The sequence below is a fragment of the Sabethes cyaneus genome, chromosome 1 (genome assembly GCF_943734655.1).
Source record: "Sabethes cyaneus chromosome 1, idSabCyanKW18_F2, whole genome shotgun sequence".
Lineage (NCBI taxonomy): Eukaryota > Metazoa > Arthropoda > Insecta > Diptera > Culicidae > Sabethes > Sabethes cyaneus.
The window spans coordinates 40,912,763-40,939,742 of NC_071353.1; the positions used below are offsets into that span (position 1 = coordinate 40,912,763).

Genomic DNA, 26,980 nt, shown 5'->3' on the forward strand with positions numbered 1-26,980 from the left:
GCCTGCTTTTACTTATTTGAAAAAATATTAAATGTTAAAGCAAGTCAAGCGTTTCATACCGTTATTTTTAGCAGGGATGTCATTTTGAAGTTCACTTTACGCAATCGAATCGCAACAACCGGTTATTTACAGATTTTGACAAGAAAATAGCTTATGGAAATGACGCCAAAAGTTACATCGGAAGCTGCTCAAAAACAAATTTATTTTTGTTTTGTTTTTACAGCATGTGACAACTGTCATACTTGCATAGTAGGCTAGTTCCATCAAATACTATGGTTTCTGGGTGGTTTTGCATTTTAATTTCGCTTGTTTAGCGAAAAACGAAGGGGGGGCACATTGGCCACGGGGGGCACGTTATACATAATTCCCCTAACCGCAACTCTCTGCTGTCTGCTCTGTACCGTACCGACCGATGCCAATGCGAAAATGATGCCGTTCGCCGGCTTACTTCTGATTATATACCAGAGCAAACGGCAGCAAGTTGTAACAAAGGCGGATCAACGTAGGGCAGAGAATCATAGACACGAAAGAAAGGCGGTACAACGAAACCGTACTCCGTACATTGTTTGAACAAAACCGGTGTCCGGTGCTTCCTTAACCCTTTGTCTGTACACTGGGGTCAATTTGACCCCAGGCCACTTTGAGAAGCTATAACTTTTTTGTTTTTCAATGGATTAATCTACTTCTTTCGTAACTAGGTGTATCTACCGGAGATCTTTTATTATAGAAGTTATTTGATCAAAAAATTTCGAAAACTTACGTTTTGCGACAAGTTTATTAAAAAACTTACGTTGTCTGTACATTGGGGTCAATTTGACCCCAAAATTCAAATTGCTATATCTCAGCGACAACTTGACCGATTTCTGATTTTTTAGATGTTTTAGAAAGGTAATTCAATGGAATAAACGATAAAATTATGAATGTTGACTTAGCAGGGGGGACCTTTTACAAGGAGGGGTTCTAGTAAAGAAAAGTCGGAAAAATCGGATTTTTTCAGATTTGTGTCGTTTTATCACGAAATCCGTACCACCTAGAGCGATGGTTCCTTCTACAAAAATATGCGCGTACACGAGATCTTTAAAGTTGCTTGCAGCATTTTACAGGATTTGCTCGCTAGGTGGCGTTTATGCGAGAAAATCAACTTTTTTTGTCATAACTTTATGAATTCTGCTCGTGTAAGTCGTTCTTGCTCTCGGAAAATTTGAAAATTTGAATGATCTTATGACAAATAAAACCTATAGTGTGGTTCAGAATTTGTCCGCTAGGTGGCATTGGGGCTTCATTTGTTTTTATTTTATACAGCAGGTTAGAATACTGACTAGATATATTTTTTTTTGTCCACGGCATAATTGTTCAAATAGTCGAGACCACTCTATTCTTTCGTCAGGTGACGCTAGTGGTGTATTCATTTTTTTCCGGTACTATACTCAATTGTTGCGGATCGTTTTAACATAAATTTTGCCTGAATTGGTACATTACTTAGCTTTATAGTATAGCGAATAATTGTTACGAGTTTTATTTTGCGATATAATGTCGAAGGCGACGCCCTCTTGTCGAAACAATATGTTCATACACAATGAATAAATCAAGACAAAAAGCACACTAGCGCCACCTAGTCATTAAATACTGTGCTAAATTGTCTATTATAGAATGAGCAGACCAATCTTGCCGAAATAAGAAACTTGCATGTCATCTATCTTGTTTAACCTCGAACAATATTAATAAAATGGTACACTTACACCACCTGGCGGGTGAATTCTGAGCCGTTCACCAAGTTTTTATCTACCACCGGACTATGTTTACTTCGTATCTTGTCTAAATAATCAACTTTAGCGTGAACAAGAACGATTTACACGAGTAGAACCCAAAAAATTTACGACCAAAAAATATCGATTTTTCCGGACAAACGCCATCTAGCGAGCAAATCCTGTAAAATGTCACAAGTAACTTTGAAGATCTCGTGTTCGCGCATATTTTTGTAGAAGAAAGCATTGTTCTAGATGGTAAGAGTTTGGTGATATAAACGTCACAAATTTGAAAAAATCCGATTTTTCCGACTTTCTTTACTTAAACCCCTCCTTGTAAAAGGTCTACCCTGCCAAGTCGACATTCATAATTTTATCATTTAGTCCATTGGATTACCTTTCTGAAACATCTAAAAATTCAGAAATCCGTCTATTTTTCGCTGAGATATAGCCGTTTGAATTTTGGGGTCAAATTGACCCCAATGTACAGACAACGTAAGTATTTTTTTGTACAGACAGAAGGTTAATGAAGAGCTACCAGTTTCTGCAGAGCAACCTAATATGAAGCATCGTCTTCATGCCACCGAAAACCAGTGGAAAGGCCGCAAAGCGCGATAGGAAAAAGAAGAAGAAGCCACGCCACTAGGAGAGCAACGCTATTTTCTTTCATTTAATGCCGACAGGGATGGCACGGCAACGGGCATGGCAGACGTGCACTCACAGTTGTGTGTGGTTGTGCCGGGTGAGTTTGCCAAGCGCGTCGGAAGGTACCAAAGTATACCGGCCTATAGGCGAATTCGAGCAAAACTAAGAGCAACCGTTCGCTACCTGGTTGTGATTATTGGAACTACAAAAAAAGTGCAATTCCCAAAATGCTTGCTGGCACCTATATGGAACTCGACTTTAAATGTAATATTTTATTGAATTACCAAAAGTGGGAATGATGAAAATGGATAATAGAGGTAAGAAAAAGCATTACCTTTCATTTGATATATATTGTTCCTGCTTCGGGAGATTCTTAGAGCTTCGCAAGTGTATTTATGGTTACGAACTGATAGGTTATATGTTTGGTTCTTGGTGCAGATGATGCTAATCAAAAAAATAAATCCGTTAGCACTTAAAAACACATTGGAAAACGCTGAAGACTGAAAATAATTGGTGATTCTCTATCCAGGATATGTAAACTTTACAGCTGACTCTATGTACTTTTGTTTTATGCGGTACAAAATCAAACATTAACATTTTTCTGCCATAAAGTTAATTAATTCGAATATTTTCACTAACCTTAACGTAGATAAACAAATTTCTTCCAATATTTCGCTATCTAAAATCCTGACAATTGAAAGGGTTAATCAAAAAATGCATTTTATTTCAGTTTTTTTCAAAAATGTATGGAGTTTGACAGCGATTTTACTTTTCATCACTTTTTTTATGCAGCGCCTCTAAGCGGGCGATAGCTTGTCAAAAACGCCTATAGTAAAATCTGGTCAGGCTTCTGTAACTATACAACAATTAGCCCTTTTTAGGGCCTAATATATTAATGAAGATGCAATTCGATTTTCTCACTAAACGCTTAGTCTCGAATTACGAAGTGGCGCAGTTTTCTTTTGCCAGATAATGTGGCTTACTCGTTTCATGCTTTCAGAAAGAATCTTAAATTCGTATTATTTTGCATGTGTAGGTATATGAACAATTTTGTTCAGAAATATTCTTCGGAAGGTTTGTCTTAATACAGTTTAAACATGTAATTTCTGACGGGCTCGTACTTCGAACGCTCATACTAAACTGCCAACATCACTTTAAAATGTGAGAAAAATCAATTTAACTGCTTCGTATACTTTTATTCAGTAGTTCTTAAAAGAACTGATTGTTTTCTACCAGATATTAGTAATGCAAATCAAGGAAATTTACATCTAGGCAAGAGTTTTTTTCGGGCACCTTCTCCGCTGGAACGACTTCCTTTGACTGGGGCTTTCGGTGCCTTTGCTACGGTTTTCATTGGCTTAGTAGATTTTTGTTCGGGGGCACCCGCATATTTACTCCAGTAGTACAGCTTTAATCGGAGCCGCCTTTGCAGCAGTTAGCAAAGATATTGTTTTCGTCCGTTTTATCAACCTTGAACAAATCGGAAGCGCCTGTTCTTTTTGTTTGAACCAGCTTTTCGACAGCTAATTTCAAAACCTTTTTCACAAATGTGTCCAACCTTGGAACGTCACAATTGTGGCTAGCGGCGATTTACTTCTAACGGCTTGCAGCGAGGATCCATTGATTTTACTGGGTATTGATAGCAGCAAAAACCATATCGTTCGCTGGCGGGCGAGTCGGTGGTTTCTTCGGATTGTTGGCGTCTTGCTTGGTGAATTTGAATGTCTTCGATGCCTTATTCCGAGCAAGCAACACCCACTGAAGCTCAACAATTTCGAGCGGATTCTATAGAGCGTAAATTAAATACAATCAAAACCCATAGCTCATCTCGTATATATTTCTGTCATCTGTGCTAGGGAAGCATTGACGTGGGAAGGCAAAAACATGAAAATAATGAAATAATGAATATACGTCTAATATTTTCTCAATTATTAAACGTCTGTTTGGGAAACATGGAATCTATTGTATTGTTATGGATTTTTTGAAAAATTTCCAATCGATTGATACCAATATCTCTAGAATCTGTTGACGGGTGACTGAGTTATAAGCGTGCAAACCATAACCACTTTTCGTTACATGTTCCCTTTTCGTTTTTCTAAAGTGCACCCCAATATAGAAATCAAAGAAGTAGTCTTACTTCAAAACCTTTTCGTGGAAACTACCATTTCGCAGGGGCGATCCTCTCCTGAAGAAAAGTAATAGATCTCAATAGCCCTAGGAGAACAAATAAACCTAGATAAAGGTGATTGCTTCCAACGGTGGGTCGCCGGCAACACTCGCCGTCTCGCCCTGAATCATATAGTGTTACTATAGATAGTTTTTGGTGGTCTTGTTATTGATTAGTACGATTGAGTTCGATTAGTTTTAAAGTAACGCAAAAATTTCTGTTTTATTTGCATTAGAGTCCTTATTCCCCTACCGCAGAGGTGAGAGGACTCAAACCATCCTAAAATAAATTCATGCCTCCAAAACCTCCAAATGCCAAATTTGGTTCCATTTGCTTGATTAGTTCTCGAGTTATAAGGAAATTTGCATGTCATTTGTATGGGAGCCCCTTCTATTAGAAAGGGGAAGGGTCTTAATACACCATAGAAAAAATTCTTGGCTCCAAAAACACCCACATGCCAAATTTGATTCCATTTGCTTGATTAATTCTCGAGATATGAGGAAATTTGTATTTCATTTGTATGGGAGCCCCCTTATTAAAGGGGAGAGGGGTCATAAATCACCATAGAAAAAATTCTTGCCTCCTAAATCCCCCATATGCCAAATTTGGTTCTATTTGCTCAATTTGTTCTCGAGATAAGAGGAAATTTGTATTTCATTTCTATGGAAGCGCCCCTCTTAAAGGGGGGAGGGGTCATAATTCCCCTTCTAAAGAGGGGAGGGGTCTCTATTCACCATAGAAAAAAATCCTGCCTTCAAAAACCTCCACATGCTAAATTCGGTTCCATTTGCTTAATTAGTTCTCGAGTTATGCAGAAATTTGTGTTTCATTTCTATGGGAGCCCCCCCTCTTAGGGTGTGGAGGGGTCTCCAACTATCATAAGAACCTTACCTGGCCCCTAAAACCACTGCATGAAATTTTTCGGTTCAGTAGTTTCCGAGTCTATATGGAACATACGGACAGGCAGACAGACGTTCTAGGAACGTTCCGAATACATCCAGGAAAACGGGCAGTTTCTAACTTAAACCAAACCCCAGAATGCAACCCCACTATCAAGTCAAAATAACAAATTACAAATAAAAGGAAGATATTTTTTGATTCCTTTGAAATATTATACAAATTTATCAGTATATTTCATAGACATGCATATGTATTGATGATAACTACCATAGTGTTATAAAAGTTGAATTATGTTCCGAAGGCGTGTCGAATTCTAACTTAAATGACAAATGAGATGGTATAACAAAGGTTCCTTTCACCAATAGGTGGATTAAATCGTTTTTTTAATTTTAGTTAAGATTTTTAACTACCAAACAGATTCCGAACTTGGTCTTAATTGTGAATCACATTTTTATCAGATTTTGTTCCAAATTTTGTAACAAATTCTGGAACAGATTTGAATTAGATTCTGGACCACATTTTTGATCAGATTTTGGACCTGGACTAAATTCTGGACTGGGACCACATTCATTTATCAGTTTTTGGATCAGATTTTGAATCAAAATTTGGACCAGATTCTGGAACTGGACCACGTTATAAACAAGATTTTGGGCCACACTTTTGAAGAGATTTTTATGGGCCACATTTTGGACCTAGAGCATATTTTGGGTCACAGTTTTGAGATCAGTTTTTAAAGCACCAACCAGATTTCGGATCAGGTTTTGAACCAGATTCCGGAGCTGGTGCATAGTTTGGACCTGGACTCATTGTAGACCAAATTTTCTATAAACTTTTGTTCAGATATTAGAATGGATTTGGACTGGATTCTGGACCAAATTTTGAAGCTCATTTTTGATCAGATTTTTGACCATATTTTGTATCAGATTTAAGACCCAGATTATGGACCTGGTGTGGACCACATTCTGGACCTTCATCAGATTCTAGACCAGATTTTGGACCATATTTTTATCAAGGATCAGCAATTGATTAATACTTGAAACCAAGTTTTTGATTACATTTTGGACCTCATTTTTGATAAGATTTGGATCATTCTTGACATTTTAGACCAGATGATTTTGAACCACCAACCAGATTTTGGATCAAGTTTTAAACCAGATTCTGGCCCTAGTACGTATTTTGAACCTGGATTAGATAAAATTTTCTAGATTTTGTAACAAGTTTTGGAACAGATCTGAAATATATTCAGGACCAGATTTTGGACCACATTTTTATCAAATTTAGACCAGATTTTGGATATTTTGGACCATATTTTTTAACAGAATTTGGACCTGGAACAGATTTTGGGCCACATTTTTAATCAGATTTGATACCAGATTTTGAACCAGATTCTAAACCTGTATCATATTTTGAACCTGGACTATATCGTAAACCATATTTTTTATCAAATTTTGTTCCAGATTTTGGAAAAGATTTGGACTAAATTGTGGACAATGTTGTGGATCACCTTTTTATTAGATTTCGGCCCTAATATTTTCCTGGTTCCAGAGCTGTAGCGTGACATTGTACCCTTGTTTCTAAATCAATGTTAGTTCTAGGATTATTATAATTTTTTAATTGCACTGTCATACATGATTCGTACAACTCTCTATATACAGTACTTCGCTACACTCGAGTGTGCTTTACTGAGGTTCAGGCCGTTTTTGGTGCCTCCTAGAGCTAGCGTCCTTGACGGGAGTCAGTCTGGCCAACTGCACACTATGGTGCTACACATTGCCCTCGTTTATTACCGAACAACTCGCATTTCGATGCATTCGACCGGTGTACATTTTTCCAATCATCGATCGTCCAATTTGCATGTGCTCGAGCGAATGGCAGCCTTTTCTGCTTGTTCACTAGTCTCAAAAGTGGTTTTTATTCGCGACACGGCACATGATGCGTATCATCCATTTTCAACTGGATCCAAACTTTGCATAGTAGTTTGTAGCTAGCAATAAAACCATAATAAAACTGGTGGCTGCTTCTATTACCACGATAAAATTAGTCCTCTCCTCTCTCCTTTATATGTTGTTTATATTATAAACAGCTACTAATATGTAGTGTACATACGAGAAGGCGTCGCAATACAATGGCCTATCCATACAAAGTTGATGTCATTGTGGTTGCTTGTCAAACCGCAATGAATCTATTAGTTTTATAGTGCTATTATTATGCTAACTCTATTTTTTTAAGCCCACAAGTAAGATTTCTTCAAAACAAAATGTGAGTTGCAGAAAGAATGTCATTATCAATTGGTTTTCATGTCACAAGAAGCAACTAAATCGATTTTACTAAAAATTGAGGTCGACTACCCGCCAAATTAGCTTCAGAGTACGATACTGGCCTGCCAAGCCAGTCGTCACACGATCTCGGCTGGGCGATGCTGCTATAGAGTCAGTAGAATCATTGCACCAGCTGATGCTGTCCGGCATCCTTACGACGTATCCGGCCCATCGTAGCCTACTGACGTTCGCCACATGTACGATGGGAATCTCTCCAAGCATTTCCTATAGCTCGTTATTCATAGGCCTCCGCCACTCTTCGCTTTCAATTTGTACCCCGCCAAATATTGTCCGCTGTACAATCCGCTCGAACAGGGCAAGTGCCTTCCGTTAGCAGCGTCTCAGCTTCAAGTCCATGAAGACCTACCGGCCTGTACTTCTTGATCGTACCGTTTGCGAAGGGCAAAGTAAGCCCAATATCCATGCTTGAATGTGATGCTGGGTCTCTTTACTAGTGTTGTTGTCAATGGTCACCAGCGATTTCAAATACACGAACTCAGTTACCGTTTCTAGACCATCGTTATCAACGGTTACCGTTCGTGGAAGGCACGCGTGTGTTTCCTTTGAGCCTCTTCCTTTCATGTATTTGGCCTTCGACTAAACTTAAAGTTTAGCCAAATCCTTTTAAACTCCGCTTTCAGTAGTTCGTGTAGATTGTCTTCGCCGTCGCAAAGCTCCTGGCAATGATATCAAAGCCATTTGCAATTCGATGCCCGCTCGTCGAAACAGCCCCGCAAGAGCGATGTTGAACAGCATGCAGGATAAGCCGTCACCTTGACTCAACCCTCGCCGCGCCTCGATGGGGCTCGAAAGTGTCCCCGAGATGCGCACGAAACACATCATTCGATCCAATGTAGCTCTGATCAGTCGCGTCTGTTTTTCCGGAAAACCGCGCTCGTGCATTATCTGTCATAGTTGGTCTCGATCGACTGTTTCGTATGCTGCTTTGAAATCCTTAAAGATGTGATGTGTGTGCATGTTGTACTCCCAACATTTCTGCAAGATTCCGATTGTCGGATGGTAATAATTTGATGGTAATGTTTACTATTCCACAACGGTTGCGATTCTGAACATCAATATCAGGATTTACTTTTAAAATACTTAATTAGAGGAAAATACGGAACTTTATTCGAAATTGTACGTGATAAAGCAAATTTGCAGGCTAACGAGAAAAGACAGTTGAAACTCAACGCCTCGGAAAACATAGAATTCAACTAAAATATCCCAAGCAACTGAAAATGTTTTTTTTTTCAGTGTAATTTGCTTAAACCAGTTGATTTTGACAATTTCAATTTGACCACTTGTTAACGTAACATAATTAGTTTTTTCTCTTTCCTTCTTTGCAGGTATAACCCAAACATCGTATATGAGAACAACAGAAATCGGATATGCATTAAAGAAAGTAAACTTCAGGTTATTTGGTTTCAAAGATTGTTACTATTTCCGAGTAGATCCTAACCTTAAAGTAAGGACATTCTGGAGTTCAGGCACTTCAGGTATCTATGGTGACAGTTTTTCTTGACTAGCGTTTGCTAGGGACGTGGTTTAGTGGTGGTAGGCGTAGGTAGGTTGGGGAGCCGAGTAGACAACGGGTTGCTGGACTAGGGTCTTGGTCACGGCTGGGGCCGAGTAGACAACGGGTTGCTGGACCAGAGTCTTAGTCACGGCTGGGGCAGCATAGACAGCGGGTTGTGCGACGTACTTGGCGACTACTGGAGCTGCAGCAACGACCTTGGTCAAAGGTTCACGGTGGACGACGGCGTTGAATCCGTTGACTGGATCGGCAGTGTAGTCGACGGTACGCTTGGTACCGTCTGGATCAACGACGGAGTATGAACCCTGAACGACATCTCCGTTGCGAGATTCCTGCTGGGACTTCTGGTCACCGGTCAAAGCATCGGAGATTCCGTACGAGAACGAGTACTGTGGGTTCGGGTCGTACTCATCAGCAACGATGGTCTTGGCGACTGGGGCAGCAACCAGAGTTTTGGTAACGGGAGCAGCGTAAGCCAATGCTGGAGCATGAGCGTAGGCCAAAGCTGGAGCTGGAGCATGAGCGTAAGCCAAAGCTGGTGCTGGGGCAGCATAAGTCAGAGGACTGACTGCGACTGCACGGGCAGCTGCCACCAGGGCGAGGAAACTTAAAAACTGTAATTAGAATAAAACACAATTTTTTAGTTTAGATTCCACAATTCACCACACCACACTTCCACACATAGTTTTGTTAAACTTCCGCACCTTGAATGCCATTTTTGCGTCCGTTGAAAGAATGTGCTGCTGCGTACGGCACTAGACAAACGATTGAACTGTGCCCTAACCCAAACGCTCTAGCCAATTTATAGCAAATTGATTGGTTCGTCTAAATCTTGAATTAAAGTTTTCCGGTTTACGGCGTTCTTGAACCATACACAGCTGGCAGTGCGACACTCAAAGTTCAAACCCATGCGTTAGAAGCACCTTGCTACAGTTTTTTGGCCAACAAGGCACATTTTGTGAACGTGTGCGAGTGTGTTAACAAGAGTGTCAATTTTTGACGGACGGCCCATTATTAGCTCTATTCAAATGTTGATGTATAAAAGCATGTATTAAATCACGTGTAACATTCAGCTCCAGCTCGAACAAAATCCGCCTGCAATAACTCCAAAACGAAATCGAAAAAACGGAGGCAGGCCGAAGCAAACTGCACTGAATGGAAGTTTATGGCCATTTCGGCTAGCTGGAATCAAATCTTACACGGTTCGTGCGACACTCAAATTTGTCCAATCCTGATCATTTGATCTCCGAATGAATTATTATGAAATTTTTGACATTTTGCGGCTGCTGTGGCACGGTGCCTTGGCGGAACTGGTTCGACTGGGAACTGGTTTCGGCACCTTCTCCCATTGTCGAGAGACACACGCACGCAGTATAGCTGGTAGGTAAGGAGTTTTCGGAAGATTAAATCGTTGTAATCGAACAGCTCGACCGAAAGGGAAAAATAACCGAAGGTCACTGTCAACACCGACTGATTCCCAGACAGACCTTGGCGGTTGCGGTTTACTGTTACCGGCTGGGGAGCCCAACCAGCCAGCCAGCCAGACAGCTGCAGCCGGTGAATTACCCTTCGAGGGTAATTTACCGTGACCTTGGAAAGGTTGCCGCGTAGGGCGGTTGCATGTTTGGTGTCGTTTGGAAGTGAGTTAAAATTTCTTTACTGTGATCATTTATAGGCGTTTATCCCTTAGACGTTTGAAATCAAGCTACATGTTGTGATTAGGTATGTTTTAGTACAAGCTGGTTACAGTGTTAATTTTTTCCAAGGAGACACGGTCAATATCATTGTTATTAGTATTATTTACCAATTCTAAATTGTAATAATTTTGCCTGGATATCATGATTTACTCAATTCCTAACGAGTAATATTATTTTATCATACAATACATTGTAATGTATCCTTTTAAGATTATTTTTGACTTTGTAAATGAACAAGATTGCTTCCTATAACTTGATTTGATCAAAGTTAAACATATTATTAATTGCATAGAGATCAGGACTTCTGTTTCACGGCTATTATATTGCTCCCAAAATATGACTCGCATGAATTTGTTCAAGTTGTTGATCATATTCATGTATGCAACTTGGGAGTGAACATGAGCATAGTATAAGCATTTTCTTTCTTTTGACGGCTACATGTTACTTGATCGTCTTAACATACCTAAAAATTTAACTATTTTTGAATGCATGCTATCAACATGATTGTTCCATTTCAGATTTTGTTGAATCAATAATCCCTACTTAGGATACTTAGGATGAACATGAACTCTTTCTAACTGATCACTTTCTAAGAAAAGGTCATATTGTGTTGTGACCCTTTGCTTCAGTGTTTGATGTACTGTGTAGAGTAAACCCTTACTTCATTCCAATCTTCGTGTCGACTGTTACTTGATAATAAACTTCCTACTTTCCTAGTTTACCGCCCCGTGCTTGAAAAGATCATTACTTAGATTTTGGCGCATTTATGGTTAATCCGTTGAAGAATCAACCACTTATAAGGCTTAAGTCATGTTGCATGTGACGGATTTCACGCCAACTCGTCTATGGAGTGTGCGGCACCCTCTCAGAATTCAACGAAACTTTGTGTGTGTAAAGAGTTCATGTAAATAAGCAACTTTGCATACTTAGTTTTTCCAAAATTGCTCTAGACTAACTTTTGGAAAGGGCGCATTGTTTTCTCTTTTTTTAACAGAAAAATTGTCTCGAAAACTATAGGACCTACAAAAAAATGATCCATGAGTGACTTTTAGAAAATGTTCTGAATTTTCATAAAAAACCGAAAAATTTAAAAATTAATTTCTACACTGAAAATACAGCATTTAAAAATTAAATATCGATTTCTCAAAACTTTGTCTTTGTCTTTGTCTTTGTCTCTTAGAGAAAATCCAAATATATCATTAACATATATAATGAACACAAGTGGTCCTAGTGTTGAGCCCTGAGGTACTCCATAATGAATACTTTGTTCACGACTATTATGTAAATGATCACTGAATCAATTGATCCCGATGCTTCAGGAATGTTTCAGACTATAAACATTGCCTCTAATGCCATATCTAAACAGTTTCCATATTCTAGTATTTTTTCAGGCCGCAAACAAAAAATCATCCAAACAAAGTGCGAATTGCAGAGAGAAAGTTATTATTAGTCAGTTTTTATGTCACAAGAATTGAATAAATTTAGTTGATCCACCAATTTTTCCAATATGAACGATAAAATTTAAGGCGCATATGCTGCACAACTACGGAAACTGCTGAAAATTTATTATTTATGCTGTCGGATAGTATGATCCCTATAAACCAAATCGATCAAGATGATTTGACAGTGAAATTTTAACTCTTCTGGTCACAGATATATATATATACTAGCTGACCCGACAAACTTCGTATTGCCACAAATTAACCTGTGTTGTACATAAATCATGAATCTCGGATGATCTTTGTCACTTCTCGAGTTTTGCAAGCCCCCCAGTGGGCGGCGCTTCCGACGGCGGGTCACCGGCAACACTCGCGACCGGCTCGTCCTGAATGATCTAGTGTTACTATAGATAGTTTTTGTGGTCTTGTTATTGATTAATGTTTTATGGAAGAGTCTCGAATTTCTCGAGTTGGATTAGTTTTTGAGTTTCGCAAAAATTTCTGTTTTATTTGTATGAGAGTCCATATCCCCCTACCACAGGGGTGAGAGGTCTCTAACTATCATAAAATAAATTCAAGACTCAAAAATCTCCTACATGCTAAATTTGGTTCCATTTGCTTGATTAGTACTCAAATTATAAGGAAATTTGTATTTCATTTGTATGGGAGCCCACCCTCTTAAAAGGGAAAGGGGTCGTAATACACCACAGAAAAAAAATTCTGCCATCTAAAACTCTCACATGCCAAATTTGGATCCATTTGCTTGATTAGTTCTAAAGTTATGAGCAAATTTGTATTTCGTTTGAATGGGAGCCCCCCCCCTCCTAAAAAGGTAAGAAGTCCTAATTCATCATGGGAAAAATGGTTGCCTCCAAAAACACCCACATGCCAAATATGGTTCCATTTGCTTGATTAGTTCTCGAGTTATGAGGAAATTTGTATTTCATTTGTACAGGAGCCCCTCCTCTTAAAGTGGGGAGGGGTCCTAATTCACCATAGAAAATTTTCTTGCTCTCGAAAACCTTCACATGCTAAATTTGGTTGCATTTGCTTGATTAGTTCTCGAGTTATGAGGAAATTTGTATGGAAGTCCCCCCTCTTAAAGGGGAGAGGAGTTATAATTCCTCTTATAAAGAGGGGAGGGGTCTCAATTCACCATAGAATAAATTCTTGTCACCAAAAAAAACACCCACATGCCAAATGTTGTTCTATTTGCTTGATTAGTTCTCGAGTTATGAGGATATTTGTATTTCATTTGTACAGGAGCCCCCCCTCTTGAAGTGTGGAAGGATCCTAATTCACCGTAGAAAATATTTTTGCCTCCAAAAACCTCCACATGCCGAATTTGGTTCCATTTGCTGGATTAGTTCTCGAGTTATGAGGAAATTTGTATTTCGTTTGTATAGGACCCCCCCTCCTAAAGTGGGGAGGGGTCCCAATTCATCATTGAAAAAAAAATTGTCTCCAAAAACACACACATGCCAAATTTGGTTCAATTCGCTTGATTAGTTCTCGAGTTATGAGGAAATTTGTATTTCATTTGTACAGGAGCCCCTCCTCTTAAAGTGGGGAGGGGTCCTAATTCACCATAGAAAATTTTCTTGCTCTCGAAAACCTTCACATGCTAAATTTGGTTGCATTTGCTTGATTAGTTCTCGAGTTATGAGGAAATTTGTATGGAAGTCCCCCCTCTTAAAGGGGAGAGGAGTTATAATTCCTCTTATAAAGAGGGGAGGGGTCTCAATTTACCATAGAATAAATTCTTGTCACCAAAAAAAACACCCACATGCCAAATGTTGTTCTATTTGCTTGATTAGTTCTCGAGTTATGAGGAAATTTGTATTTCATTTGTACAGGAGCCCCCCCTCTTAGAGTGGGGAGGGGTCCTAATTCACCGTAGAAAACTTTCTTGCCCTCGAAAACCTTCACATGCCAAAGTTGGTTCCATTTGCTTGATTAGTTCTCGAGTTATGAGGAAATTTGTATGGAAGCCCCCTCTCTTAAAGGGGAGAGGAGTTACAATTCCCCTTATAAAGAGGGAGGGGTCTCAATTTACCATAGAATAAATTCTTGTCACCGAAAACACCCACATGCCAAATTTGGTTCTATTTGCTTGATTAGTTCTCGAGTTATGAGGAAATTTGTATTTCATTTGTACAGGAGCCCCCCCTCCTAAAGTGGGGAGAGGTTCTTATTCATCATAGAAAACATTCTTGCCTCCAAAAACACCTACATGCCAAATTTGGTTCCATTTGCTGGATTAGCTTTCGAGTTATAAGGAAATTTGTATTTCGTTTGTACAGGAGCTCCCCCCCCTCTTAAAGTGAGGAGGGGTCCTAATTCAACATAGAAAATTTTCTTGCCCTCGAAAACCTTCACATGCCAAATTTGGTTCCATTTGCTTGATTAGTTCTCGAGTTATGAGGAAATTTGTATGGAAACCCCCCCTCTTAAAGGGGAGAGGAGTTATAATTCCCCTTATAAAGAGGGGAGGAGTCTCAAATTACCCTAGAATAAATTCTTGTCACCGAAAACACCCACATGCCAAATTTGGTTCTATTTGCTTGATTAGTTCTCGAGTTATGCAGAAATTTGTGTTTCATTTGTATGGGAGCCCCCTCTCTTAGTGGGGGGAGGGGTCTCTAACCATCACTAAAACCTTTCCTGGCCCCAAAAACCTCTACATGCAAATTTTCACGCCGATTGGTTCAGTAGTTTTTGATTCTATAAGGATCACAGGACAGACAGACAGACAGAAATCCTTCTTTATAGGTATAGATTTCTAAGTTCAGAAATTTAGCCTTCATCAGAGCAACAAAAATTTATAGAACGAAGCGAAACGCGATAAGCTTCATTAAGTTATGGTTATGACGGTGGCTGTTAAGTAGCGAAAGGCATAGCCGGTTTTGTTTTGCTGCTTTCAGCAGAACGTGATAAAATTACCTGAGCTTATAACCGGATTCTTAAAGAGGTTACAAAAACCTTCTAAAGAGTGGGCTACTTGGTCGGAAGGACGCCCAAAGTTTCATTAGTTTTATGAAATTGGTCAAGAAAACCACTAGAGGAACGTAAAAGTAAAGCAAAGCCATAGGTATAAACGTCCTTCAGAACTTGACCCTTCTTTATCGACAGACTTTGCAGCCGGTTATTAGAGTACAGGAAAATTACGTGGTTAGTGCATAGATCCTATTAACTCGGTAGCGGCACCGCCCAGTCGAGATTCGACTAGCTTGTTAGGCCAGCATCGTACCCCGGAGCTAACTAGGCGGGCCTGGGACTAGAGGAACTTAAACCAAACTTAAATTGGTGCTTGAAAAAAATGCCGCAATAATGGCCTATAACTGGTACGCAGGGCTGTCATTCGCTCACACTATGCGCCCAATGTTCCAATATTATGCCTTGTCGCACAGAGCGATTCGGCAACACACCTCTACAGCTAATATGCACACAGCGTACGAGCGAAAGCGGAGTGGGAACGAACGACAGCACTCGGTGAAAATCGCCCAGTGAGTGATCATCCAAACAGCACTTGGTGTTGCCCTTTGCCACACTCCGTGCGGAATTAACGCAAAAAAATTGTTTTGTATTTACAAGATTTCTGCCCTTTTAAAAGTGAAAATACACGCTGCACTGAACAACTAATATGGTCTATGTTAAGTTAGTACGGATTAGGCGACGCAACAGTAAAAATGTTTTTTTCAATCACACCACTTCAACTGACCCAGCGCAGGGTGTACAATCCAGCCGCGCAGAGTGCGGCTCTTGGTGTAGTAAAGCACGCAGCAAATTTATCACTCTGCGTTTGCGACTGCCTTTTCCTGGTGCGCGTAAAACACGAAAGAGCGTGTTTAGCAAAAGAGACACTGAAGGGAAGTTGTGGGCGAACACACACCGCATGGCGAGTGTTGTGTTGTTTAAGAATGTGTGTCTTTTGGTCTGCGCTGCGGTTTATGCCACCTCTGTGGTACGAAAATGATAGAAAAATGGTAATAAAATGATACAAAAATAACAGAAAGAAGTAATTAGAGACGTTCGGCAGCCAATTAGTTATATTCAAGAAGGGTAGTCTACAGTGAAAATTATCAGGACAAAGATTCGCGACGAGACGTTTAGACAAGTGACATGCCGTGAAACTATATTACGCCTTGACATCAAGAACTTGTCGACATGATAGAAAGCATTAATTCTTCGTCTTGATAATTTATTCTGCAGATTGTCTTTCCCGAATATCACAAATTACAAATTAAATCCAGTCGATTGAAAACAGACCCTATTCGAAAAATATTTCAGAAATGATACAAAAAGTTCAAAAATGGTAAGGAATAACACAAGAAATGACATAAAAATGATTACGGGACTCGAAATAAAACAAAAATTCAATAAGAATACTCAAAAATGACACCAAAAATATAAATGGGCACAAAAGTAAGACAGGAATGACACAGAAATGACGTAAATGATGATTTGTACCATATCCAAGCGAACGTGAGTTTGTATGTTTGTATGTATGTAGGGAATGTCGTCATGGTTGGGCCACCTTTTGGTAACCGCCCATAACTTCATCGCAAAGGTCTAACAATAAGGTATATTTCTGGAAAATGTTGAATTGGTTGCTTTAAAATTAAAAAAGTTACGCATATACAAAAAATGTTGTCAAAGTCAGGTCATATTGTATAGGTTGGGCCACCGCTAAATATCCAGGAAACAACTATTAAAATTCTATATAGAGATTTGAAAAGAATGAATTCCATGAAAAACGGCCCCTATAAGTACAAATGCCTTGGAGATCTTGTAGAATTAATATTATTACGATCGCCGTTTCGGCGTGTATTACTACAATGATAAAACGGATTACCTACGAATGGCCGAATTACAAATGGCTGAATCACGAATGGCCGAATCACAAAAGCCCGAAACACAAATGACCGAAATAATAAATGGCATTATATATCTAATAGCCGAATCACGAATGGCCGAATCACAAAAGCCCGAAATACGAATGGCCGAACGACATATTTGGCCGAAAATATTCATGGCCTTCAACGTGCACAAACGTTGATTACATGCTGTCCTTACTCGCTGCCGCTCGTTCGGCCTTAACAATGGGATAATCCCTACTAGTTAGTAAATTTAGGAAAATGCATGCATCTAAATTGGGAGGGTGGCCCATATTCCGTGCTTTAGGCATTTTCAGAGAGCAAACAGATGTAAAAAAGGGAGACCTTAACAAGGTAAATGAGTGTATTTCTCTTGCATTTGGATCGGTTGCAGTTGTACAAGTGGCTGAATGACAAGAAGGGTTTTATGAAAGCGGGGGATAGGGTGACTATCCATAAGGGGAAGGTTCAAAATGTAAAAAAGGCTTTGTCTTTTACCAAAAACAACACGGAAAGAAATTCGATTCCGCTACCATGAATACAATCATGAAATCATGAAGTTTGAATTGCTGTCAAATCATGACTAAACTTCCATATCAGGCAGCACAAAATCATGAATAATAAGTTCATGATTTTGCGTCGTGTTGTACTGCAAGAAGTTCGTGGTATCATGATTATTATACATGGTGTATTTTCATAAAACATAAGCTAGAAACCTGAAATCATGAGTCATTTCGCGCATTGTGCAGTTTAAATTTCTACCCGTGCAGACAGATTTATAAGTGACTAAGGGGGAGTTGACAATGCGAGTAGACAAATTCAAATTAGGAAAAAGGGTTTTGTTTCTTGCATTGTAAGAATTTCCGTTACAATAACATATGTACCTACAAGTGGCTGAGAGACAAAGGGGCCTCGAATAGGATCGGGCAATCAGCTAGTGTAACATAAACGGCACAAAAATTGGTTTGATTTTTAGTTTTATTTGACTGAAAAACTAATATTTTAATTTATTGGTGTGCCATTTTAAATCAAGTTCCATTTAAAAAATGATAGAGAACGTCGTACCGGCAGGAGGACACAGAAACGATACAATCCTGACACAATTTGAGGCAAAAATTAAACATACCTAACAAACAAAATGATGCGAACGTAATAAAAAAATCACGCACCTTGAGAAAAAAAGTTAAAAAGTTTGTTTTAACGGTGAATTAGTAGTCATTAACTTTTCGTCGGAGAGCCCAATTTCGGAAGCAGTTTTTGGGCCCAAAAGCGGGATTGTGGTTATAAAAATGTAAATACTGCATTCTTCTTGCCAATCTGAACACAGCGAATATATTTTCATGAACAGAATTTTTGCTTCAAACAAAAAAACTGCTTTTGAAATTTGCAGAATCGATGACGACTAATTTCACCTTAAAAAGAGCTTATTTTGGCATTTTCTGTATCGTGTTTAAGAGGAAAGTGGCCCTTATTTTTTGGTTTAGGGTCACAATAAACGATGCAGCTAGATTTTAAGGTTTTATTTTCAGAAGGGAAAGAACAGCGAAGTATTATTCGATTTACAGAGGGGCTCTTGATGCACTGACGGCATTGGAATGCCTTGTTTTTTGTTCTCTTTTTTGGACTGGAATTTGTAGTTTGGTTCACTGAACGTGCTCTTCAATGACATTCTCCAATGGAAAAATGTTCATTGCTGCTATTTCTAGCAATAGGTTTTGAAAAATGGAACTATCGATTTTTCAGTCATCGAGTGGTAATTAACTATTTTATTGCATTTGTTTTAATTAAAAGACACGAAATATCCAATCAATCCGTTTTCCCTTTTATATCTCTGATCTTTCAAGCGCGATTTTCCTCTAGATATTTTACACAAGCTGTTCATTAATTCGTTTTGTTTTTGGCCTCTTCTCAAATGATTTTTGACTTCCGAATATTGCCACCATGGTTTATTACCAAAAAACGGAGTTAAATTCATTTAGTCGAAAATGAAGTTTCACTGCTCCTTACTGCACTGGCACATTGTGTTTCGAAAAATGTTTTTTTTTAGAACATTAATTTTTTTCTGTTTTGAAAACAACGACCATGCCAAGATTGGCTTAGAATTTCGGATACACATCAAATCAATTTAACGCACACTGTTTGGATGATTTTATCATCTATTGAAAGTCTTGATTTAGGTGGTAATTACAGGTGGTAAATGGTTTAACAAAACATGCAGTGATAACCGAATTAGTCATGCACTTATTGCCACTGGGAATATGCTGGCTGGGCCAGATAGGCTTTGCCGGCCAATGGCGCAGAGTAAGAGGCGATGGCAGGCTGCGAAATAATGGTTCTGGTGGCCAGAGGGGCAGCGGCTAATGCGGGCTGAGCCAGGATGGTCTTAGTGGCCAACGGTGCGGAGTAGGAAGCGAAGGCAGGCTGCGAAATCAGGGTCCTGGTGGCCAGGGCGGGTTGAGCAATGATGGTCTTCGATGCCAATGGGGCGGCATAGGTGGCCAGAGCTGGTTGAGGAGCCAAAATGGTCTTGGTGGCTAAAGCAGGCTGGGCTACAAGAGCTTTCACTGCGAGTGGCTCACGACGAACCTGTGCGTTGAATCCGTTATGTGGATCGGCTGTGTAGTCAACGGTGCGCTTCAGACCGTCAGCGTCCACGAGAGAGTACGAGCCCTGGACGACATCTCCGTTGCGGCTTTCCTGCTGGGACTTCTGGTCACCGGTCAGGCCATCGGAAACGCCATAGGAGAACGAGTACTGTGGGTTTGGATCGTACTCATCGGCAACGATGGTCTTGGCGATTGGTGCGGCAATCAAGGTCTTGGTTACTGGGGCAGCATAAGAGATGGTCTTAGCAATTGGAGCAGAGTAAGCCAGTTGTGCTGGAGCAGCATAGGACAGCGCTGGGGCAGCGGCGTAGGACAGGGCTGGGCTTGAAATGACACCAGCACGAGCAACAGCCACCAAAGCGAGGAAGGTCACAAACTGTAAAACAATTTGAAAACGTTAATTTGCACAATTGAATCGATATCTCACTAATCAAACATTAGATCGCAAGCACGATTCGTACCTTGAATGCCATTTTTATCAAAGATACACTTGTAGTTACTTGAGCAATGAAACTATTCGAACTGTGCAGAATAGCAAACATTGCAGTCATTTTATACCACCAACTGGTAATCGAAAATAGTGCAAAAATATATTTGCAATATCAGCCGGCCCGTCACATCCTCAGCACGTGAAACGTGAAAGTGAACTTGGGCCGACTTGAACTTGACTATCCTCGACCGACCAGTAAGTCGTCCCAACCAGAAGCCAGCGCGAAGTTAATAAACTTCGGCAGAACCATTCTGCCGTTCCGAGTCTGATGCAATAATTTTACGGTTAATGAAACTCAGCCGAATCGGGCTGAAGTGGAGGGAAAAAAGCGAAGTTTGTCGTAAGCTTGTGGAGTATGTACGTTAAAATCAGACCGTTGCGCGGTACAGCTAGGCAAAGTGATGCAGCTTAGTAAGTATCGCCGCGTTATTGCATCATCTTAAATGCACCTTCAGTTGTTTTGTCTAAAATTTGACATTTCTGAAGATGATAAATGATTACAGAACAGGGTTGAAAATCACAAGTAGCAGCGTGTCAATTCAGCCACGTAGCCAGAAGGGGGGGCCCGGGGGCCCAATTTTGATTTTAACTGTTTTATATGCATATTTTTGCGTTTATAACTACAATACATTAAATGTATTGTGATGTATTATATTTATAAGCAGTAAGATATGCATATAATGTATTAGGAGCCAAGGTAGGGCTCCTGGCCCCCACCTCTGGCTACGTGGCTGTGTCAATTAAGTGTCGCTCCATCCTACTCCATCCATCTCTAAAAGTAATTTTATTCTTAAGAAGCAGGCATGAAACTTTTTTAGGGTTCTTCTGAGAGAAAGAAACGAACAGAATAGAAAAGAGTAAATAATAATCGTTCACTCTTATGAATAATGAATGAATTGGAAGATTTATGTTAATTCTACAATTAGGTCAACGCATTTTCGTTTCAATTTCTTTACATATTTTAACGGTTGTTAACTATTTTAGTACTGCGATAGAACTTTAAAATCCTTTACTAATGTCAAGCGAATGAAGTCGTAGCCAAGTAGCTAGAATTCTTGTTCTATTTGAATTATTTAGCTTTCCTCTTTTAACGCGGTAAATAAAAGTTGTTGAACAGAAAACACAGCACAAAGGCAATGAAATAGTGACTAATATACTAAGAAAAGACAACAAAGAGACGGCGAGAAAATAATGAAAATAGGATGAAAAGGTGACGAAAAAGCGATGAAGAGATGGTGAAAGTGAGATGAAAAGTTGACGAAAGAGGAAAAATATATGATGACAATAATATGAAAATACGATGCTCCGTTTTGATATATTGTCCGTCATGTATTCAATCAAGCTGCAGCCACAACGCATTTTCAGTGACTAGCCTTGAAATAGCGATCTGCGTAGCTTCCAGTGCTTTGAAAGGTCTGAATGTGATGTGCAGTTAGTCCACAATCATGGGTCACACACAATTGCGGGTCATTTTAGCTTCAGCTCCTAGTTTCTGGTCAAATATCACTTAATAATTGATCAAATTATTAGTGCAACTTAGACCTACTAACCCCAGTAACTCGGGTGTATCGATCATACCTTCTGACATTAGTTGTAAGCAGTGCTTACTGTGCTATACTATTTTTATTAAAAACGTACGGCTCCTTTAAGTTAACACGAACGAGCAAAATCAAATAAACGAGATTAAAAAAAAAAATTAGTGCAACTTATGAGTAATAATTTCGTCAATCAATTAGTATAAAATTCTTGCATTAATCGGCAGTTAAAGTTAAAATGACCTATAATTGTATGTGACCCATGATTGTGGAATGACTATAGATGTGTTCCTATGAGCTAGAAAAAAATTGATAGTATTTAGAGCACATAAATGAACTAACTTTTTCTACTGCTTTTCAGCAAAACAAATAATAAACGTTTATAGTAAACCCAGCGGAGGAGAAAACATATCGATCACTGGGTACTTACATCTTCTAAACTCGCTGTTTACAGCCCAGTATATCACTCGTTCGCTAATTACACGAATGAGGCAACTAGCGAATTTTGTTTTATATAATTGCACGATGGTTGTCAATATTTGTTTTAATATGTGCTGCATTTACGGACCGTTTTCAAATGTACACTAATTTAATTTCAACAATGGATAATGTATCTTTAATTTCGGTAAATCAGATCTTCTTCAAGTATCTTTGTCTTTTTTTGTCAGCTTGAGAAAAAAACTTCAAAATTTTAGTTGCCACCCGTTATTTTAAGCATCCCAAGAAACATTTATCCGCTGAATAAACATTTTAGCAGCCATAATTATTCAGCCATAGCTGAATATCCAACGAATAAAATTTATATAAACAACTGTACAATACTTATTCAGCTGAAATTGGAGAACTTATACAACCTATTTTATTCGACTCGGAAAAACCCTTGTTAAGCAGTTATATCGCCTTTATGCGCTTTATTTCCAGCTTTGCGCAAATTGGTTATTTAAAAACGCGCAAAGCCTCTATTAAGCTACATTACAGCTTCAAAGCAGCAATTAGCAAGCCCGAAGCTTGACTTAGATGTTTAAGAGCTGAAAAAAGGTTTTTATTTCTAATACTAAACCATAGTTCAGCCACAAGTTGAATAAATTCAGCTAAAAAACGTTTGATCAGCCTGGAATTGTTACTTGGGTAACTGCTTTCAAAGCTGTAATGGAGCTTAAGAGAGGCTTTTGCGTGTTTTTAAATAACCAATTTGCGCAATTCTGTCAATTCTATTTTTAGAACGAGAAATAGTTTTGCAATGCTTTTTCAGTCGCTTAATCAACGTCTTATCAACCTTTATGCAGTCAACAAATAATCTATTTTTAAATTTAAAAAAGAATAGAACGCGTCATATTTATTTTGCTTTGGCGCGTATGCTTTGTTTTAAATTTTGAATAACTTGAATTCGTATATGCAAGCTAATTAAAATTGCATGTCGTCATCTTTCGGGAATTGAACCGCCATCTTCTGATCCATAAGCACTCATCGTATGATCCGCTTCATCTGCATCTGCAGAACAGACAGTGAAAATATCTTTACACTTAAAGCAGTCGATAATGTCGATAACTGACAAATATTTCTGCTGCCAGTCGAATTGCGAAACTGTATGATCTGACAGTATGTGTGTTGTGAACCGAATGAAAGCTTCGTATTAGTTTGTAAAGCCACTTTAACACCCTTAAGCAGCTTTAAAGCAGTTTGAAAGCTGTGAGCTTAATGAAAGCGTCTACTGGTTTATAAAGCCACTTTAACACCTTTAAGCAACCGTAAAACGGTTCTATGTTTATGACTGTTTAGAATCGGATTGTTTAGCAGAAAAATTCGCTATTAAGCTTGTTTATCAGCTTTGGAGGAAAGCTGGTTTGGAAAAACTTAAAGTAGCTTAAACTTCGCTTGGTCAAACACCATTTGAGTACTTACTTTATGCAGTTTGGATCGCCTGAAACCAACTCGTAAACAGCAATTGCTCATGCTGTTCCCGAAAGATGACGACATGCATTTTTAATTAGCTTGCAAATACGAATTCAAGTTTTTCGAAATTTAAAATATAGCTGCTTATGACGCCAAAGCAAAATAAATATGACGCGTTCTATTTTTGAAATTTAAAAATAGATTATTTTTGGCTGCCTAAAGGTTGATGAGACGTTGATTAAGCGACTGAAAGAGCATTGCAAAACTATTGCTCGTTCTAAAAATAGAATTGACAGAATTGCGCAAATTGGTTATTTAAAAACACGCAATAGCCTCTATTAATCTCCATTGCAGCTTTGAAAGCAGCTACCCAAGCAACAATTTCAGGCTGATCAAACGCTTTTATAGCTGAATTTATTCTACCTGAGGCAGAACTATGGTTTAGTTTTAGAAATAAAAAACTTTTTTCAGCTCTTAAACATGTAAATTTGGGGATTTTATCAAGCTTCGGGCTTGCTAATAGCTGCTTTCGAAGCTGCAATGGAGCTTAATAGAGGCTTTTGCGCGTTTTAAATAACCAATTTACGCAAAGCTGGAAACAAGGCGCACAGAGGTTATATAAAGAGCGATATAATTGCTTAACAAGTGTTTTTTCTACCTCAAGCGAAATAGGTTGTATAAGTTCTCCAATTTCGGCTGAATAAGTATAGTAGAATTGTTTACATAAATTTTATTCGATTCAGCTATGGCTGAATAATAATGGATGCTAAAATACTTAATCAGCGCATAAATGTGTCGTGGGAGGGCTGTTTATTAAGATGACAAATCGTTTATAGCACAATTATTGAGAATATTGACGGGTTGTGGAGAGGTTGAAGATGCGCCTAATCTGTTTGTGACACTATTATGTGAAGCAGCTGATTTACAGCGCATTCGTTGGCTGCTTAATCACTTATACAATACAGAGGTCTTTGCTTAAATTTATTCAGCGTCTACTACCTGTATTCAGAGTTAAATCAGCTGTGACCAAATAAGTAGCATTTTAATTCAGCTTCGGTGTTTGTTGGGATACCACGCGCTTCATTTCATGGTTGCTCTGGCGAGAATGTACCATTGGACACAATTTAACAAAATCAAAAACACAAACTACTGTTGTCCTATTACCTTACAGGAATCAAAAATTCCCCAGCACAGACATCAAATTGGTCTAAGTTTATCGCAGGACTAAGAGATATTGTTGGGACGTGGGAACCTTATTACTTTTTTTGGCAGTCATTTGACCTATCCCAAGTAACAATTCTAAAGCCACTTGGTTTTAGTTGAATTTTATAAAGGTTTTATTGCGGTATTAATCATTACCTCTGGTTTTATTGTGGTATTGCGCAATACCAAGCGGAAACGAGTCCAAACACACTTATAGCTAGCTAGAAAACCATAATAAAACTGTTAATAAAGCAAATTTATTGTGGTTGCTTTTATTACCACGTTAAAACTTGTTGGCTGCACCACGTCTCTTGCAAACCTACCATACGTATGGCGTATCAATACAAACTGGCGCACCAATCCAAACTGATCTTATCGCGGTTACTTGTCAAACCGCAATAAATCTGTTAGCTTTATAGAGCTATTAAAATGGTAACACCCTGACCAAACAGTTTTTTTGCTGCTATTATGACGAATACCAAAGTTCTACACCAAAATCATTTTTTTATGCGAAGCCATATTGCCATATTCTAGTATTTTGTTTTAGCTCGCAAACAACAATTCATCAAAGCAAAGTATTTTGCAGAAAGAAGGTCATTATCAATCGGTTTTCCTGTCAGAGGAAGCAACTAAAATGATTTTGCTAGAAATTGAGATTGACTAACTGAATATTTTCAATTTGTTAAAACAACCAGTTTTCGAAAATTGCAAAATTTCAGTGGCGCACTGTTTTTATCGACCTATCATATCAATATGCACGATGAAATTAAACGCGCACATGCTGCAAGCCAATGAAATTGCCTAAAATTCAATAAATATTCTATGGCAGTGGTTCCCAACCTTTTTTCGGTTCGCGTACCCCCTGACGGATTTCCCTATACTATTCTGCAGCGAACTAAAGTTTTGGCGAACCCCTGGGGGTTCGCGAACCCCCATTTGGGAACCGCTGATGGGATATTTTATTCTGGTCGGTATAAACCAAATCGTTCAGAATGATATGTCAGTAAACTTTTCTTTTCACAGATATATTTTCAAATTGACAAAGCTAGTGAACTTATTTAGCTTTTACCAGAAAAGCGAAAAGCGAAATACGAAAAGCGAAATGCGAAAAGCGAAAAGCTTTTTTAAATTATGGCAATGGCTGTCAAGCAGCGAAAGCTTAACCGGTTTTATTGCTGCTTTGAGCAGAGCGTGATACGGCTACTTGAGCTTATAGCTTGATTCTTATAGCGGTTATGAAAACATTCTGAGGAGTGGGCCAGTTGGTCAGAAAGCAGTTTTATAGCGGTCATCAGAAAGTTCTGGTAGAGCTCATAGTTTTATTGGCGGTTTTATGAAATTGGTCATGAAAACCACTATACGAACGTAATAAAACTCGGAATTGTTACTTGGGATGTTTATTGGTCGTAAAAAAATTTCGGTCTGTTGGGACGAGAGGATTCTGTCATTATTTTCTAAAAATGCGTTAAAATTTCAATGATGTTTTATCCAACCAATCACGAAGCGAGGATCTCTAGTTGACCAGTGCACTGCAGAGCTTCATTATTCACAGTTTTTCAGTAGTACGCACTTAAGAATTAATAGCGTTCTCTATTTTAGTCGACGCGTAGAATATTTTCAGATCGATTGGTGCAAAAATATAGAAAAGTGAGCGTCTGTCTGACCACTTTTTGAGCTACATTTTTTGGAATCACACCCTACCTTTCTGGAAGACGTATTCCTACGTTAAAAAAATCGAAAGGCAATTAAAAAACGCTGAAAAACACTAAGAAAGCTGTGAAAATATCAAAAAAAGACAATATAAAACGAAGGAAAATGTAAAACAGGTGCGGCGTAACAGCAACTAGAAATACCAAAAATTTGCTATAAATGGTGAAAAAAGACACAGATGAAAACAAATCGTTAAAAAGTGGCAAATAAACGATGTAGAA

At 38.8% G+C, this 26,980-nt stretch overlaps 3 protein-coding genes across 3 annotated transcripts in view; 1 reads left to right on the forward strand and 2 right to left on the reverse strand.

Annotated features, from left to right (window-relative positions):
• Positions 1–26,980, forward strand: part of LOC128732946 (papilin) — a 227,571-nt gene that overhangs the window by 91,464 nt on the left and 109,127 nt on the right. The window lies entirely within an intron of this gene.
• On the reverse strand, positions 9,321–10,025 carry LOC128732973 (larval cuticle protein A3A-like). Its single transcript, XM_053826482.1, has 2 exons — positions 10,014–10,025; positions 9,321–9,923 (listed from the first exon to the last, which is right to left on the reverse strand). Exons 1-2 carry the CDS (start codon positions 10,023–10,025, stop codon positions 9,321–9,323), a joined length of 615 nt encoding a protein of 204 aa, XP_053682457.1.
• LOC128745605 (cuticle protein-like) lies at positions 19,564–20,419 on the reverse strand. Its single transcript, XM_053842683.1, has 2 exons — positions 20,390–20,419; positions 19,564–20,304 (listed from the first exon to the last, which is right to left on the reverse strand). Exons 1-2 carry the CDS (start codon positions 20,399–20,401, stop codon positions 19,564–19,566), a joined length of 753 nt encoding a protein of 250 aa, XP_053698658.1. The 5' UTR covers positions 20,402–20,419.